General features: G+C 49.1%; 1 protein-coding gene across 6 annotated transcripts in view; it reads right to left on the bottom strand.

The window, feature by feature from the left end:
• Window positions 1-16,223, bottom strand: part of MCF2L (MCF.2 cell line derived transforming sequence like) — a 169,350-nt gene extending 153,127 nt beyond the window's left edge. For 2 of the 6 annotated variants that reach the window (XM_037042050.1, XM_037042053.1), the window contains exons 1-3: window positions 16,044-16,223; window positions 14,692-14,787; window positions 8,917-9,089 (exon numbers count right to left, since the gene is read on the bottom strand). In XM_037042050.1, coding sequence (XP_036897945.1) covers window positions 8,917-9,089; window positions 14,692-14,699 — 181 coding nt within the window. In that variant the 5' untranslated portion in view covers window positions 14,700-14,787; window positions 16,044-16,223. Of the gene's footprint in view, window positions 1-8,725; window positions 8,829-8,916; window positions 9,090-14,691; window positions 14,788-16,043 lie in introns of those variants that run through there. The other 4 variants (XM_037042064.1, XM_037042051.1, XM_037042052.1 and 1 more) reach the window with 3 other exon arrangements.
• Window positions 16,224-17,258: the final 1,035 nt, after the last annotated feature.

Genomic DNA, 17,258 nt, shown 5'->3' with positions numbered 1-17,258 from the left:
TTGATAAATTCAACATTTATTCTTGATTTCTGAGGCACTCAGAAAGGAAATTGATGGATATTCTATCTAATATGATATACGCACACACACGTACACATGCACTGAAGTATATACATCTCAGCCCAAAAGCCAATACAATGTTGAACAGGAAAATTATAGGAGGCATGTTCACCAAAATTAACTACACAAGGATGCCTACTGTCTCCACTACTATTTAATATTGTCCTGGAGATATTGGACAATGCAGTTGGATAAGGAAAATAAATCAGAGGTATTAAAAATTGTAAAAAATAAAACAATAATTATTTTCAGGAATTATGTAATTAATTGTGTAATTACGTAATTGATTTTGCAATTATGTAATTAAACAGAACTTTGATTCATATAAAAATAAAAAGGTAGCATGAATGGCCAGGAAACCCTACTGATGAGCAATAAAGTCAAATGAACCTGATCAGAATGAAAACCTGCCATAAAGCCCCAATAATTATTGTGGTGCCAGAAAATGAAAAGCAAATAGACTAATGATAGAGAACAAAATTTTTGAAATTGAATCAAGTGCAAATGGAAATTTAATGTATTTTCATGGTGGTGCCTTTAATCTGTGGAATGGAGATTTGCAAAAACGGCATTAGGACCACCAGACTAGAAAAAAAAAATGTTGAATCCATACTTGACACTATACAACAAAATAAACCCAAATGGGTCAATAAATAAAAGTACTAAGAAAAAAATGGGTGGTTTCCCTATAACCCTGGAATAAGAAGGCCTTTTACAATTTTGACTCAAAATCCAAAGCCACAAAACACTGAATTCAATGACATCTTTAAAATGGCAAAAAGAAAAGTCAAAAAAAGGACGGTCTGAAAAAAATACTTTTAACTCAACTCTCAAGGACTAGCCTGCATAATTCATAAGGAGTTTCTAGAAACCATTAAAAGATTAGCAATCTAATTTTAAAAATGGGCTAACAAGAAATATAAATAACAAACAAATGAGAAGATGCCCAATCTCACTTGTAAGACAAATGCAGTTCAAGCCCAAGATGACACAGCCTTTTTCAATTCTCAGACTGACAAACACAAAATAGAAACCAGATCCCACTGGGAAGTCTTTACAGAGGGCCACCCATGACTACCTGTTGGTAAAAAATGGAAACTATGGGACAAAATAGTAACTTCAAGCAAAACTGTCAAAAAGCATTTGCCTTGACTCAGCTGCTGAGAACCGGAAATCCAGCACATGTACAAAATAAAATATGAACATACACAAAGGGTCATTAACTACGGCACGTATGCAATAGCAAAATCAAACAAACAAACAAACAAAAACCCAAGCATCCACCAATGACTGATGAGCTACAGTCTATTCACACAAAGCATTATTGTGTGACTAAATAAAGAAAAAAAGACACTATTGATACGGAATTATCTCCAAGGTACATTTAAAAGGGGGGAAGTACAGAACAGCATTTGTAGCATGCTATTTCTTGCATAAAACAGGAGAAAACCGAGAATATATCAGTGTCTGTCTGTACGTGGGTAAAGACCCGGGAGGTGGTCCATCAGATACTGGTGAAGAAACTTGGCTCCTGGGATGAAGAACAGGCACCTAGTGGCAGGACCAGAGCAGGAATTTTTAAGGTGTACCTTTCATATTATAGATGCTCCTCAATTTATGAGAAGGTTGTATCTTGATGAACCCCTCATAAGTTGAAAATATCCTAAGTTGAAACTACATTTAATACACTAACCTACCAAACATCATAGCTTAGCCCAGCCTACCTTAAACATGCTTGCAAATTAGCCTACATTTGGGCAATTACACTGAGTTTCATCTCAAGACTAATTGCCTTCCTCTGCTTCTTACCAAAAGCAGGAGATGTGCTGTGATGCCAAAACACGAAACACAATATCCCAAATCACTGGCGACCTAGCACTCTGTAGAGCATCAGTGCCCACCCCTCCCCCACCCCGTCGTGGGTGTGGGGCTGCCTGGGAGCCGGGGCTCACTGCCGCTGTGCAGCCTCATGGGAGAATGTCCTATGTATTGCTAGCCCAGAAAAAGGCCCAAATTCAAAATTCAAAGCAGTTTCTACTGAACGTGTATCACTTTCACGCCACTGTCAAGGCAAAATACCATGAGTCAAACCATTGTAAGTCAGGGACCACTAGTATTTTGACTTGAACCACAAAGATGTTTATTATTTATTACAAATCAAAACACAGAAAAAAGGAAGATGAAGGAAAAGGGCGAGAAAAGAACTGGGAGAATAGACTGGAACACTGAAGGATTCAGTACAAATACGAAAATTAAACTTTGGACTCAGGATAAAAACCGAATGGGGCATCCTAAAGTTATCTCTCAACAGCCGGGAAATAATATATTCCAATGCCCTATATGTAGAGCAACTGAGAAATAATCTGCAAGGTTCAGAAAAGAGGAGATCTGTTTAAAAAATAAATGTTAGTAGAATTCCTACACAGCATACGAAATTCCAATACAATGCAATGCACTGTTACTAGCGGCCCATCTTCCCGAACCCCGGGGTCCAAAAGTGCTTTGTGAACCATTCTCACCTGAATGAACAAAGATCCCATTTGTCTCCTGGAACAAAGGAGCCAGACACATTCCACAGAGGTCAGGATTAAGGTAATCTCAGGAGACCTCTGCAACTGAGATGCTGCAAACCTCTGAGAATCTCTCCGTAGCTTTTGCTTTGCCAGGTGAGTTAAACCATAATGCTTTCCCATGGCCTTATTCCTATCTAGCCCTTTCCTCAAGGGCCACCAGCGAAGTTCCAGGAAAATTCTCCCGAGACATTTCTCCTTCAGAATTGCTGGGTGAGCTCCAGCCTTTGGGACAAGCACAGGCGCAGTGCCAGTGAGACAGTGAGGATGGGGACAGTTCCTGCAGAAATGGCACCTGTATGAGTAGCCGGTAGGGCAGCAGGGAGAGACCTCCATCCCTCTGTGAACAGGGTCAGCCTAGGACTGGAGACCGGTCCTCATGTCTACAGGGTACAGTCTCACAACCTGCTTCTGAAACCCTGTGTTCTCACAGAGATAAATAATAAGGTTCCCCAAGTAGAAAAACAGAGGAAAACAAATTATAAATGTGTGATAATAAATGCCTACATTTCAGTGCATATTTTGTCTTTTATCAAAATGATTCATACTTTGTGTGTAGAAAATTGTTATCGTATTACATCATTTTATAACTGGCTATTTCTCTTACAGCATAAGACAGGAGAATGATCATCCCAACAACTAAATAATTTCACCAAACCCCTCATCCTGTAATTTTGCTTTTCCCCAAATATTCATCATCATAAATAATGGCCACCATAAACGTCCTTGTTCATGAACCTTTTCAACAATTTCTTTTAAAAATTTTTTAATTTATTTTATTTTTTATTTATTTATCTTTTTTAGAGGGGAAGGGAAGGAGAGAAGGAGAGAAACATCAATGTATGGTTGCCTCTCATGAGTCCCCCGCTGGGAACTGGCCTGAAACCCAGGCATGTGCCCTGACTGGGAATCGAACTGCAATCGTGTGGTTCGCAGGCCCGCGCTCAATCCACTGAGCTACACCAGCCAGGGCAACCATTTCTAAAATTAATTCCTTAGTTTAAATTTCTACAAGTGGCCTGGCTGGTGTAGCTCAGTGGATTGAGCGCAGGCCTGTGAACCACACGATTTCGGTTCGATCCCCAGTCAGGGTGCATGCCTGGGTTGCAGGCCAGTTCCCAGCGGGGGACTCACGAGAGGCAACCATACATTGATGTTTCTCTCCTTCCCTTCCCCTCTAAAGATAAATAAATAAGATCTTTTAAAAAGCCTTTAAAAATAAATAAATTCCTACAAGTGGAAGTTGTTGATTGAAAACAAAATATCCAAAGATTTGTACCCATTCCATCAACCTGTTTTCCAGTGCAGCTATAAGGACGGGCATTCTTCCCAGCAGTGAGTTTTAACTTTGTCCACACAGATGGGGGAAAAGAGACCTGGGTAAATTCATGCTTCTCATTTGTGAGTGTCTCTTGTCTCCATGGTGGTGTGCTACCTCTGCAAGCCTTGTAAGGAGCTTTCTGCTGAAGCTTCATCCTGTTGCTTCTGCTTTGTAAGAGAGCTGCATACATAAAGGCCGTATCTTTTGTCATGTGGCGATCTTTTTCTAGTTTTTTATTGGTGGTTAATCTTCTTCCTGGAGATCTCTAGTGTTCAGTTTTAGTGCTCAGGTAGTAAAATCTCTTTCTTCTCCCCACTTCACTCAGACCCTTCAGCAGAACGCATCTTCACAGAATCACTTCCAACCAACCAAGCACCACTTGCCGATCAGTTTGCCCAATCCATCCATCAGCTGCCTACCCTGTGTTAGGGTAGTGCCTCCGGAACATGTCCACAATGCGCACATGGAAGATGAAAACATCCGCACGGGACTTGGGGCTGTCCCAGGCCCCCGAAGTAGACCGAGGGGAACAATGCTGCAGCCTGCCCTAACCGTGCTGGGCACAGCAGCCAAGGAGCCTGCTGCTATAGGCCCGAGGTTGGGGGGGTGGAGTGGGGATGAAGATATCCCCTGCCCTCACACTGCTTAGTGACTCTAGAGATACAGGAACCCAGAGGGCCAGAGATAAAGACAGCAAGCCCTCTCTTGGAGTCCAGGCACATCCCCAGGGCAGATGCAGAAACAGCTGATATTTTTGCTGGTCTTGGACAGATGGACAGGGTTTTGACCAGGAAGGAAGAATTTCTATGACGTGGGGATGGTTCAGACAAAGCAAAGACCCTCTCCCCAGAAGATCTGCTCAGCACGGCTGGGAGAAGGTGGGGGAGCACACGACAGTTCCGTGTCTTACTGACCAGCATGCTCTCCACTGGTTGTACGCTGACAGACGCACTTTCTCTGGGGAAGAGTTTGGCCCCTTAATAACCTTAATCATACAGCATTTACTATAAAGCGCACAGTTACACAGAAAACCCATTAACTCTCTGATCAAACACTGATTATACCACTGCTGCTCCTGGACCTGCCACCAGGGGGTGCTGGCTGCCAGAGACAGGGGGGGGGGGATGAGGAGATTTGGGGCTCTGGTAGCTGAGCTGCTTTCCACGCACCCTCAGTTCACACGAAGAACATTTCTTCACAAGCTCAGAGTCATTATTCCCGGTTCTAAGTAATATGTCACATCCATTTCAATCAACGACGAAAATCACCCAGACGATAGATAGCACTTATAAGAGTTCATGTAGGAGGTCTTGGGAGACCAGAGGACTCCCTGGAGTCTCCTAAGGCCTTGCAGAGGTGGTTGGGGAACTGATCTATTCCAGGGCCTTCTGACCTGCGACCTGGAGAGTCCTCCGTAGCCCCTACCTCCTCCCTCTGGTGACCTCCACACCTGGCCCTGGCCCTTTGAGAGCTGCTATGAGAGGAATACCGTTTGTGCTCCTGGCATCAACCAGTAACCCACCAGCTAGTCCCCAGTCATTTGTAAATTCACGTGCAGTGAATATGTATTCCAAAGAATTGGAACTCCTGCTAGCTTCCTGAATGTTATAAAAAGTCAAAGTGAAAAAGACCAAGATATCAGGAAAAGTTAAAAAGGAGAACTAAACCATTCATAGCAACGATGAAATCTCCGTTTCCATAAGCAATGAATTCACCTTTTGAGAACGTCCCATTTGGGACTCCTAAAACCACAAAGACAAGAGCCATCAGGCGCAGCCCCTCCCGTACTCTTCTCTCACGGTTCTGCCTTTCCTTGCCTGTGTGGGGCGTTCTCGGAACGGCCGCTTCCCAGGACAGCTTTGCAACATTCGGTGGCATACAAGGAAAAAGCAATGACTCTCCCAAGAAAATGACACGAGCTTTGGAAGACAACATCTATCATACTCTGCACAACTCGACCCCCGGAAAGGCCACAATCACTGCGATTCACTCAGTCTTCATCAAGCCATGATTACCATCCAAGCCAGAAACACTGGAGATAATCAAAGAGCCAATTTCCTTTCAAGCAGCAGTTTCCTGTGGTCATTTCTGCCTTTCCCAAAATACGTTTTCAAAGCCCAAGCTAACTGCTTCTGCAACGCCCCCTGTAAAAATCTCTCATAATGTGGCCTCTGTTGCTACAAAGTTTTCAAGTCTCCCTCTTCCTGCAGTTCTTTCCAACCCCGCAGACTTCTCCAGGAGGACACGCTCACACCTCCGGGTCCACTCCCAGAATTCTATGGAATCACACATCACAAGGCATTTAGTTCAGCCACGTGAAATCACTGATATTCAAAGGTGTTTGACTTGTACAATGGCAACTTCATGATTCAACTTAATATTTCAGATGGTCTTTGTTTAAGTCCAAGACAAGGACTGCATTTCATTTGTGGGTTTCTTTCCCAGTACCGGTTCAAGATACTCAAGAGGTTTGCTTGTTGGGGGAAAAAAATGGTTGGCATCATAAAAGATACTACTCACTGATTAGAGTACATAAAACCTTTTAAAGAGCAAACATGCATGGCAGTGGGATTCTAAAAACAGGAGCGCTCACCCGGGCCACCTGACAGTCCATCCCAGCCACTGGCACTGGTTCTGCCCCCTCACCTCTGCCGTCACACGGAAACTGCTAATCCGTACACGTGCGCCGTCCCGATCTCTCACGCTGGCGTTAAGATGAACAAAACGTTCCCAGACCATTGCTCCCTTGCCAGACTTGCAGCTCGTTGGGTGAAGTGTCTCCAACTGACACTGGAGGAACAGGAAGTCCAGCCAAAACTTGGCAGCACAGAACTGCTGTTACCGTGGACATCAGGTCACCTACCCTGTCCGATGGGGAATGTGGGCACGTGTGAGAGACTGGAGCAGGCCCCATCAGTCACGCACATTAAGGCAAGAACAGCAGTGGCAGCGCACACATATCTGGCATTTACATGCAAAAGCACCATATAGAATCCAGGGAGCAAGAACTCTGGACAGCCAGACAGGCTTTAATGCCCTCCTTGCTAAAATGTACTGTGTGTGCATGTGGGCGTGGCACCATGTCACCCACACAGTGGAGAGGTTTCAAGACTTGCCCACACTCGTGGGGCTGGAGAGTGACAAAGTGACAAACTGGAATTTGAACCCGGGTGCTCTGCTCTCGAGTCATGCTTCTCAACACACAGGGTCTCGTACTGCTCAGCCGGGGAGACACAGCAGAATCAGGGAACAGTTCAGGCAGCCAGGCTGGTGACCGAGGCTCTTCATTTCCGCCACAGGTCAGCTCCCTCATAGGCCGCAAACCTGACACAAAGCAGGTTCCCTGGTGCTTGGGAAAGCCCACCATTGCTGGGTTCCAAGTGGTTACAGGCAGCTAATGGGCAGCTGTGCTGAGGACTGAAAGACTAGACAAACTTCCAGCCATATAAGCTGATGATAAGTAGGGACTAGCACCCTTTCAATCATCCTCTTGCTTAAGTTGGAAGCTCGACTCCTTTCTAAGTCCTTTTCATGGCACAGGAGCAGAGGTTTTAGGCAGCATTTTCCCAGGAACCCTCTCCTCCCTTCGCTCTCCTAAGTGGTGACCATCTCAGCACCGACTCTGTTCCTCACAGGGGTGCATATCAGAGAACCAGAACTGCGACTGGTTCGTAAATAAGAAAACTTATTGGAAAAACAAGGTGCTCCCGTCACGAAGAGATGAACTTAGAGGTACAGGCTTCAGCCTCTTGCTTGAGAACCATCACTAAGGAGGAAAGTGACAAAAATCAAGTTTCTCAACCTACAAAACTAAACACATTGCCGGTGGGGTGACCACGCTGGAATTCAACTCGCCAGCCAGCCAAGTTCAAATGGCAACCATGTTCACAAGTGCAAGGGCCCACCAGCAGAGCTGTGGCTCAGAGCTGCTGGCTCTGGGGGTATGCACGGGACACCCCTCAGGAGCAGACATGCAAATGCCAGACGTCCGAAGATGGCACAGCTATGACCCTCACCCATGGATGAACATCTCAGGGTGGAGACCCTGGACCAGCCCTGAGGAGGAGGCCAGGGGACAGCAGCACAGGCTCAGAATGAAGACCTCGCTGCCCAGCCAGTTCAACCGTGCAGGTTAGGCACAGCGAGCGTCAGCGCAAGGCAGGGCGGAGAAAGTTCCAGGTTTAAAGAGCAAGCAGTTTCATCAAAGTGCCCAGATGAGCCTCTGGCTGCTGGCTTGGGGGGCCTGCCTGGTTCTGGCCCAGCCCCAGGTGGGCACTGTGGTACCAGGCAGCACAACTGCCACCAGATTCACCCCTTCCCCTGGGCAGTCTGTGACTGCACTAGCCTTGCCTAATGAAAATGGTAGTTTTGGAGTCCTTCCATTAAGAAACACATGAAAGCTCTCAGATTAGCCAGGAACAAGGGGAAAAGCTTCCCCAGGCTGGGACCAAGGGGCCAGGCTGAGCTCTGGGGAGTGTGGGTCCTTTCACCAGGGTGTGCCCTGCTCATTCTGCCGTTGGGCAAGGGTCACTGATTCCGAGACTGGTAAAAGCTTCCTCCCCATCTCAATATGACAGCAAATTTAAACAAAAGCTCTTGTGTTTTTGAAAACTGAAGCAAAGGCTGGGAATAGTTCCCTTCAGGTGCACTGTGCTTTGTCTAAAACCCAAACAGACATTTCTCATGATCTCTCACCAGAGCCAACTTCATTTTAATGTGCTAAATTAAATAACCACCAGAAAGGCAAATGAGCAAACACCTTGAGATGTCTCACCTAGACGTGTCAGGTCACAGCTGCCTGAGCTCAGTATACACACCCCCAGTACACGACCAGTAAGGCCTGCAAACTGTTCTCCCAGATCCAAAACACTTCAGTCCCCACAAAGACCAGAATAACTAAGAACAAGACGTTTGAGTCCAATTAGTAGTAAGAGCTTCTGCATCAAAATGAAGTTTAAAACTGGCCTCTACCTGTTCCTGCCTCCTCTAGGTGATCTTGGACAAGCCTGATGACGTCAGATACATCAATCTGATGATCACTTTCTTCTGTTTTGGCCTCATTGGATCCTCGTGGGCAAGAACAATCCTTGCCTCCGGTTTTCGTGCAGAAGATAAATCTCCAACAGTCAAACATTAGTCTGTGGTGTGAAAAACAGATTTTAAAAGGAAAATGAGTTCACACTGCCAACACACATCAGAATTATTTCTTTGAACAAAGCTAAGATAACTAGATGCAGCCTCCAGTAACATCTATTCTGAAATGGATATTGTGTGTTTAAAATTAAATTCATTCTTTTCCAACGAGTTTCTACTATGTCAATGTTCAATGAACTGGGCCAACTTCTTATACGATATTGAGGCGAAATCGAGTTGCATAAGGAAAAATATTTACTTCTGTCGCTTACAAGAAAGCAAAACCCAGATTTTGCCCCTTGACCTTCAGTCTCTTATTTCAAGGATATAAAAGTCTCGATTCTCCTGGTCTCAATGTCACAGTCTACTTCACTGCACTGGCAAACTTTCAACACCATCGCTGATGGCTTATTTAGATTACTTAAGAACATTTTAAATCCCCTAAGTAAAGAATGCCCTGAGAGTTCCAGAACAAACATTAAAATCTTATTCCTCCAGTGAAAATTTGGCAAAGAAACTTAAATCAAGTGTTTTGGAAGCAGTCTTGAATTTAAAGAGATGACTAATAACTATATCTCAAACAGAAGCCATCTGAAATTATTTGCTGGACAAAGGATTCGCCTGCATTAGGTGACTACCAATACACTTCTTTGTACTTCGTCTTTTAGCGTATTTATGGTTCATTATTATTTCCCCCTGTTGGCTTAATACCTGGCAGGGTTCCTTCTTCGAGAATGAAGGTGTAAATACTTTGACTGGTATACACCTGACTTGTGGACCCACCAGTGATCCCACCTTTCCATTTCACTGCTTACACTCTGCTCTCTCCATTTCGGGTTTGCTTTAGTCCCTGCCTCAAGTGCCACCCACAGGGAAGCCCTTAGTGGCCCTGCAAGGAGAACACTGGGAGATTAGAAACATCTCCCCCTTTTGGAGGCCCTCACCTTCCCCCACTGTCCTGAGACAGGCCCCAGCCACTCGTTCCCTCCCTGATCCCTCGCTGGCCACGGGATGCCAGCCTGCACTCAGTGAGGTTCACAGGTCTGGCCACATTTCGGACACTTGAGCACCTTCATAAGCTCCCCCAATGCTGGCTGGCCCTAGGGAGGGGTTCCAATACACCACCTACAGGAGCACCTCAGCACTGAGTCTCAATGATCATTCCAGAGAGAAAGGAGTCACCACCGGACATCAGGAGCGGGGTCACACAGTTCAGATCCTCCATACTTTGGGATGTCACTGAGTCCACATCTGTCCCTAACAAGATGTCACATTTCTCCCACCCCCTCCTCTTCCTGCTGAAGCATGCAATTCTGCTGGGCTTCACTGCTGATCCTTCAAGACACTCCATCCCTTTGTTTTTATTAATGCTATTGTTGGTCAATAACTTGCTTGTTACTCATATGTGTCTTTCATGCCACTTTTCCAGGAATGTTTTCCTGATTCCTATAACCTTATTCCTTAAACTCCTATGTGCAACCCCATCACCAGGACCCTTCACAGTGAAAATGAGAGAAGATGAGCCGTATCTCACATCCACTCTCCTCTGGCAAGACCTCGCGCCTCAGTATTTGTCACGTGTCCTTGGTTCCTGCTCTTTCCAAGAAAACCGGAGAATGCCTGGTGCTCCCGGGAAGGCGTGGGCTGTCGAGCGCAGCCAGGCCCAGGTGTACAGACTTCAGATTGCTTAAATGTAGTTTTGACATCAAAAGGAAAGATTTCCCTGATTAAAAACAAAACAGCAAGTCCTGTTTTGTCCTCTTTCCTGCCAGATTCTACTGGGAGAATCTCAAACATGAGCAGGCTGCTTGTGATCGTAAACCTCCAGAAGGGACCAAGAAAAGGCCCAGTGTAGCCTTGCCCCTCTGTTCTCACTTCCCGAGATCTGCCCGCAGGTCCCAGAGAGCTGTCCATTGTCTGAGCCCTTCCACCAACCAACCTGAGAAAGGTTCCTGCTGCTGCTGTCCTCAACTTGGCAAGATTTTACAAATTATCAGTATTCACTCAGTCTCAGGATACGATTGAGAAGATCCAAGGCTTGGTTTTAATTTAGTTTGTTCTGAAAAACAGAACAAACGTGCCCTTCTCCTTACTGGACAGGGAGGCCATCCCCCACTTGGGGAGGACAAAGTCTGACGCTGCCTCCCCTCCGGGGCAGGTCGGCCGTGGGCACCTGAGACTCCTGGGTTTTGCTAAGGACAGCTGGTGCCAGAGGCCTGGGGAGGGTGGGGCTTCTGCCCTAGGATCACCCCTCCCACTAGGATTTTTATTTTTCAGCTGCTCTGGACAATCGCATCCCCCAAAGTGAAGGGCATTGTGGTCCAAACAACTCTGAGACATGCAGGCGGGCACAGGTACAGGTGAGGGGGTGGCTTCCCCAACAGCGGATTTTCTGCAGCTAAGTAACCCCTGGGGCACAGAGGACAGATCCAGATGTCAGACCCACCTCAGTTGTCACTGATGTTCGTTCATTTTAAAAATCTCAAGGTGGAATTCTGGCTGGTGGCTCAGTTGGTTGGAGCATCATCCCATAAACCAAAAGGTTGTGAGTCTGATCACCGGTAAGGGCACGTGAGAGAGGCTACCGAGTGATGTTTCTCCTATCAATGTTTCTCTCTCTTTCTCTTTCTCTCCTCCCTCCACCCCCCGCCCACCCCTCACCCTTCCTCTTTCTCTAAAATCAACAAAAATATCCTTAAAAATAATAATAGTAAACTAAATGAAAATCTCAAGACTGGCATACCATAGAGCAGCAAACTGTGTCAGTACCCTTTGGGCATTCTGTCTCCCACTGGACAAGTCCCACTAAGCACCCAGGACCAAGGCGAAATGACGGTGGGCCCAAGGCTGGCCTTCATCTCTCAGAGCTCTAGGTATCTCGCACAGAGCACACAGATGACAGCTCCATCACTGGACGGCTAGGACTCGACCAAGCCCAGTGGGAGACCCAAGTCAACTAGCTTCATGTCTGCTTGGCCAAGATTCCAGCCCACCTGCATGGTCCACCTGGGTGCTGAGGGAACAGTCATCAGGGCAGCCCCCACCACCCAGGAGCTCAGAGTCCTGGAAGAGCCAGTTGGCATGTGGGCCAGAGTTCCACACAGACACACATTCCCATGTCCGGCTCAGGGGCACTCCTGCTCAGGGCACAGTCACAGGGCCCTTGGGAGAGTCTAATGGAAAGAAGCGCAGAGGGGGTTCCAGCACTGTGCGGCCTCTCACTAACAGGAGAGGAATTGTGTTAGTGTGAAAATCTGACTCTGCTGACTCCAGCTGCTTCTCTATTGAAGCAGGAACCCTAGAAAAATGCATTTATAGAAGAGAAATATAGCACTGGCTGGTGTGGCTCAGTGGATTGAGTGCCGGCCTGTGAACCAAAGGGTCACTGGTTCAATTCCCAATCAGGGCACATGCCTGGGTTTCAGGCCAGGTCCCCAGTAGGGGGCATGTGAGAGGCAACCACACATTGATGTTTCTCTCCTTCTTTTTCTCTCTCCTTTCCCCTCTCTCTACAAATAAATAAATACATAAAATCTTTTAAAAAGAGAGAGAAATATCCCAAACTGGCTGCATTGTCGTCACTCATAACACATAGCTTCTCAGTTAAGAACTGCCCATGTTCAATATGTAGTCGTCTTCCCATTCAAAACAAAAAGGAGGTGGGCCTAGGAAAGGGAGAGCCCAAGGTAAGGGGGAGCTGCTTTCCCTGCCCGTTTATCCCCCTACCTCATCTCCTCCTCCCTCACTGCTCCACCTCCTTCCCCTCCCCCATCCATCTCCAGCCTCTCCCCCTCACCCAGATGCTGCCTCTCACACCCACTGTGTGGACAAGAGCGGGGCCTTTCCCTGCAGGAACCGGTCCTGTTCTGCGCTCTGGCTCCAACCCTTAATTCTGAATAAGAAATAGACACGGGAGGAGGGGGACACTGAGAAGGTCTTAAATGCCTGCCAGCTGGTACGCTCATTGGCAATCACATCACTACTGTCTTATTTGTTCAGCATTTTCTCTTTGTTTCAGTTTAGTAATTTGAATAGTATTCTTCACTTTCTCAAGAGATTAGGCTGAATGGCCCCCAACTGTGAGTTACAGACAACAAACATGTCATCTGACAAGTCTCAGAGGTCACCTGCCTGGTGCAGGCTCTTCAGATGGACACTTGGTTGTTTCAGGGCCACCTCGGTCTGGTAGGGACTGGTCCTTTGGAGGTTCTGGGAGGGGCCTGCATTTCCTGCGGATTCCGGAGCTGACTAGGTCGGCCATGATGCTTCATGAGTCACATTCAGGATATGCCACAAGCCACAAGGTCAAAATGTCCAGCCCCCGAGATGTCCAAGAGTTTCTTGGTAACCACGGGGTGTCTGGTAAGCTATTGTGGGCTGGAAGTTCTGGAAGTTTTACTCGAGGAAGCCGGTTCTGTGGCTGCAGCCAGGCCACACCAGCACAAAGCCTGCGAGGACACTATAAGCACCTGGGCAGTCCTCAAGGGGTGCCGTCCTGGGCCTCTTCAAGCTACCCCGTGACGACCGAGAAGCCAGACTCCACCCAGCTCCTTGCAGCCTTTGCTGTAATTCAGGCGCTCAGCCCAGGGCAGTTCTTTCTGCAGGTATTTTGGTACAGGCACCCCACCCCGCTCCTCTAACTGCCCTCCCCAAGGGAGAAAAGTCACTGAGCACCATCAGGCTTGCTTTGGGTGTGGCTCCAGGCCCAGGCCGGTCAGGCTCGGGGCCTTGGCGGACCCCGGAGCCTGCGTTCTAAGGAGCAGCCCGTGAGACTGCACGGAGCTGGGGGCCTCTCTCCCTCGAAGATCACTATGAAAACGAACCTGTGGGTCCTGCGCATTCAGCCCAGAGTCTTCCTGCTCTGTGAGCTGACATAAAGGGTGTAATGAAGTGAATTTAAGAGGAAAAAGCTAAGCTTTACACAGAATGTTACATTTCTGTGACTGTTGCTATTACTGTACACTTCTAACTGCTACTTCTCTTACAATCATACCACACCAACTAAATTGGGGGCCAGCTACTGTAAATCAGAAACATTTTGGAGGATACTACAGTATCCTCTATTTCAATTTCAGCCCCCCCCCAACATGTTACAAAAGCTAATAACCTAGGGGCAGAGGTCTCTCCTTTTGAAGTGATTGTAAACTCACTGCAAGTCACTGAGAGAAATGTCCAGATTTTATTTCAAGTCTTCAACCTCAGAAAAGGAACATAACTAGAAAGTTGATCTTGGACCACCGGGTTATAACATGAATGCAATAAAGCCCAGCGGTGGAGTCTCAAAATCAAAAGATGGGGTTTCCCGCGGAGAAATGCCCCTCCGCAGAGTCAGTCACCTTTGTAAATTGAACTACGGCCGCCCTCCTAACTGTCCTTGCAGGCTTCTCATAAGAAAACTTCGCCTCTACCACTGTTTGTAATTGGGCACATGTAACACAAAGAGGATTGTAACTATGCTTCCAGGTCCCTAAGCCCACCCCCCTTAGTGGCACGCCCCTTTATGCAAAATTTTACAGCCTTTCACACAAGTCACTTTTTTTCACTGTTCTGTGAGTCAGCCAGGGAAGGCGTCACTCCCATCTCACATAAAGCAAAACTGAGGCTCACAGAGGCATTGGTGCTCTTGACAATAACTGCACCCAGGAGTGTTAGCTGCAGGCGCCCAGGCTCCTGCCCAGTTGTGAAGTCAGGACTTGGAGGGTGCTGCAGGGCCCAAGGAGGGGAGTGAACAGTTAAGGGGGTCCTAAAATAAAGCAGAAAGCCCTCTCTTCCTATTGGTCCCATTTTACCAACTCAGCCTCCTCACTACACATCCAGGACTGCAGGGCAGGACTGTGCCCTGTCCCCTGTAGGTGTGAGAAGGTTGGTCCCTCCCAGTCGCAGCTGATCTAAGGACAAAATTTTGGTCTGAGAACTCAGGTCGCAAAACCAACTTCGGACCAGTCAGTCCATCAGACTTGCACATTAGAAGACCCTCCAGTGTGAGGACCCTCACCCTCCACACTTACCAGCCAAGGGGGGTCTCCTGCCTCCACCAGGTGTGGGCTGCAGACACTCCACCACCAGCAGTCCCTGGGGATGAACTTCTATTTTTGTGGCTCAGCCCTGACACTAGGTGGCCACACATCCTGGGGCCTCCCACGGCCCTCCCCTGCACATCCTGCCTGGGAGCTTACGGTCACCTTAACCCCTTCCCTGGCCAGGGTTCACAGGCTGTCACAGGCATTCTGTTAGGGACAACATCGGGCCAGCTGCCCCTAGATGGGGACCCTTCCAATCGAGTTAAGATTGCAGTTGCTCTAGGAAAAAAGTCTCCCCCGGTTGCTCTCTATCCTCACCCTCCTCCGTTATGGCTCCTTTTTAAGTGTTTAGTGCTACATTGGAGCCAAAGGGATGAAGAGCAACAAAGGCGATTTTAAAAACACGCGGTAGGAATAGCCTAGGAGTTGAATGAGAAAAGGATATTCTGTCTTTTAAACTGCAGGAGTCTTCTTTTCCGTACCCGTTTGAAGGGCAAAACGGCTAGATTTCTGTCCCTTCCCAGCTGCTGAGCTGGGAGAACTTCCCAGAGCGGCACCGCCAGGGGACACCCAGGCCACACTGCCTGTCCCCACACCTGTCCCAGAAATGATGCATCAGCAGGCTCCGGGTGTGGCTCTGAGAGGCATCAGGGGACCTCTGGAGGAGAGAGCCCCCTCGGGTGACACCTGTCGGGATGTGAGAGGACGCCCTGACCATGATCCTGAGGAGGGGCATCTGTGCACCTGCAGCCACATTCTCAGGCCGCATGGCTCCCTAGGCAGGGATCCCCTGGGATCCCAGAGGCCAGAGGCCGGGCGGGGCGGATGGTGGGGGAATCGTCCCAGACCGCCCAGGCCACAGTCCCTCTGCCTCCCCGACGCGGTGTCCGCACCACCTCCTCCAGCCACCCTCCTCGCTATCCCCCCACCCCCGCGCACCTGATCCGGCCGTGGGACAGTCCTGCCCGCGGTCTTCGGCTCTATGTCCTCCACGCTCGCAGGTGCCCACAGGTGTCAGCGCGCTGACGCCACGGTCTCCTCGCGTCCCCGGGCAGGGGAGGAGGGGGAGGGGAAAGGGGAGGAGAGAGAGAGGGGGAGGAGAAAGGGCAGGGGAAAGAGGGGGACTGGGGGAATTGCCGAGGGGAGGGAGAGGTCGGAGAGGGGCCGGAGAGGGAAGGACGTGGGGAGAGGCCGGGGTAAGGTGGACCTCGGGGACAAGTTAGAGGGAGGAGAGGGCAGGAGGCAGGGGAGAAGTCCCGGGGAGAGGGAGAGAGGGCGGAGGGGCGGGGTGGACAGCTCGGGGGAAGGGGAGGGGCGGGGAGGGAAAAGGGGAAAGGTCTGGGCGAGGGGCGGGAAGGGCTGGGGTAGGGCGGAGAGGGGAGGGAGCGGCAGGGGAAGGGGCGGGGTCTCGGGAAGGGGCGGGGCCGCCGCGAGCTGGGTCCTCCTCCCCCCCAAGAGAGCGTGTCCTGTTCCTTTGCCAGGGGTCGCTCCGCCCCGGGCCCAAGCTGCGTGACCGTAGGGCACTGGACGGAGTTGGGGCTCTGCTCCAGATTCTCCCGGCCGCGACCCCACATCCCGGGGCTCACCTGCCAAACTGGGGTTCCGCCCGCTCCCTCGAGGTCGGGGCCGAGTCGGCTGGAAACCAGCCTGCGCGGCCTCCCCAGAGCGCGGGGTCCCACGCTGGGCCTCGAAGCAGCCGCCCTGGGTCCCCTGAGCTCTGAGACTCCCCTGGACCCGGGCCAGGGCGGCAATCCTCGAGGAGGGAGGAAGCGGATCGCTGCTGCGCGTGGGTCAGAAAACGGGAAACGAGGGCGCCGAGACCGCTTGGGATCACGGTGCCCGTTTTTGGTTCTTTGGGCGCTTGAAGTCGGCCACCGCGCCTCCCGGCCTTTCCGCCGAAGGGCTCCCCGGAGAGGAGCTCGCAGGGCCTCGCGCCGCGCAGCCGGTTGCGCGGGTGCCGGACCTTGAGACACTTGCAAGGAAAGGAGAAAGACCCTGCCTTTTCACTCTTGTGTCTTCCAAGGTTCCGGGGAAACAGAAGTTTTCTATCAGAACAACAAAAAGAAAGGTATAGAAACACTAAAACATCCCCAGTGTTGATCTAGACAGAAACTTTAATTGGAGCTTTAAAATGTCTGCATTTCGTGGATAAAG

This window comes from Sturnira hondurensis, unplaced genomic scaffold, assembly GCF_014824575.4.
Source record: "Sturnira hondurensis isolate 20B ecotype Veracruz unplaced genomic scaffold, ASM1482457v3 Scaffold0003681, whole genome shotgun sequence".
Lineage (NCBI taxonomy): Eukaryota > Metazoa > Chordata > Mammalia > Chiroptera > Phyllostomidae > Sturnira > Sturnira hondurensis.
This window is presented reverse-complemented; position numbering and strand designations above follow the sequence as displayed.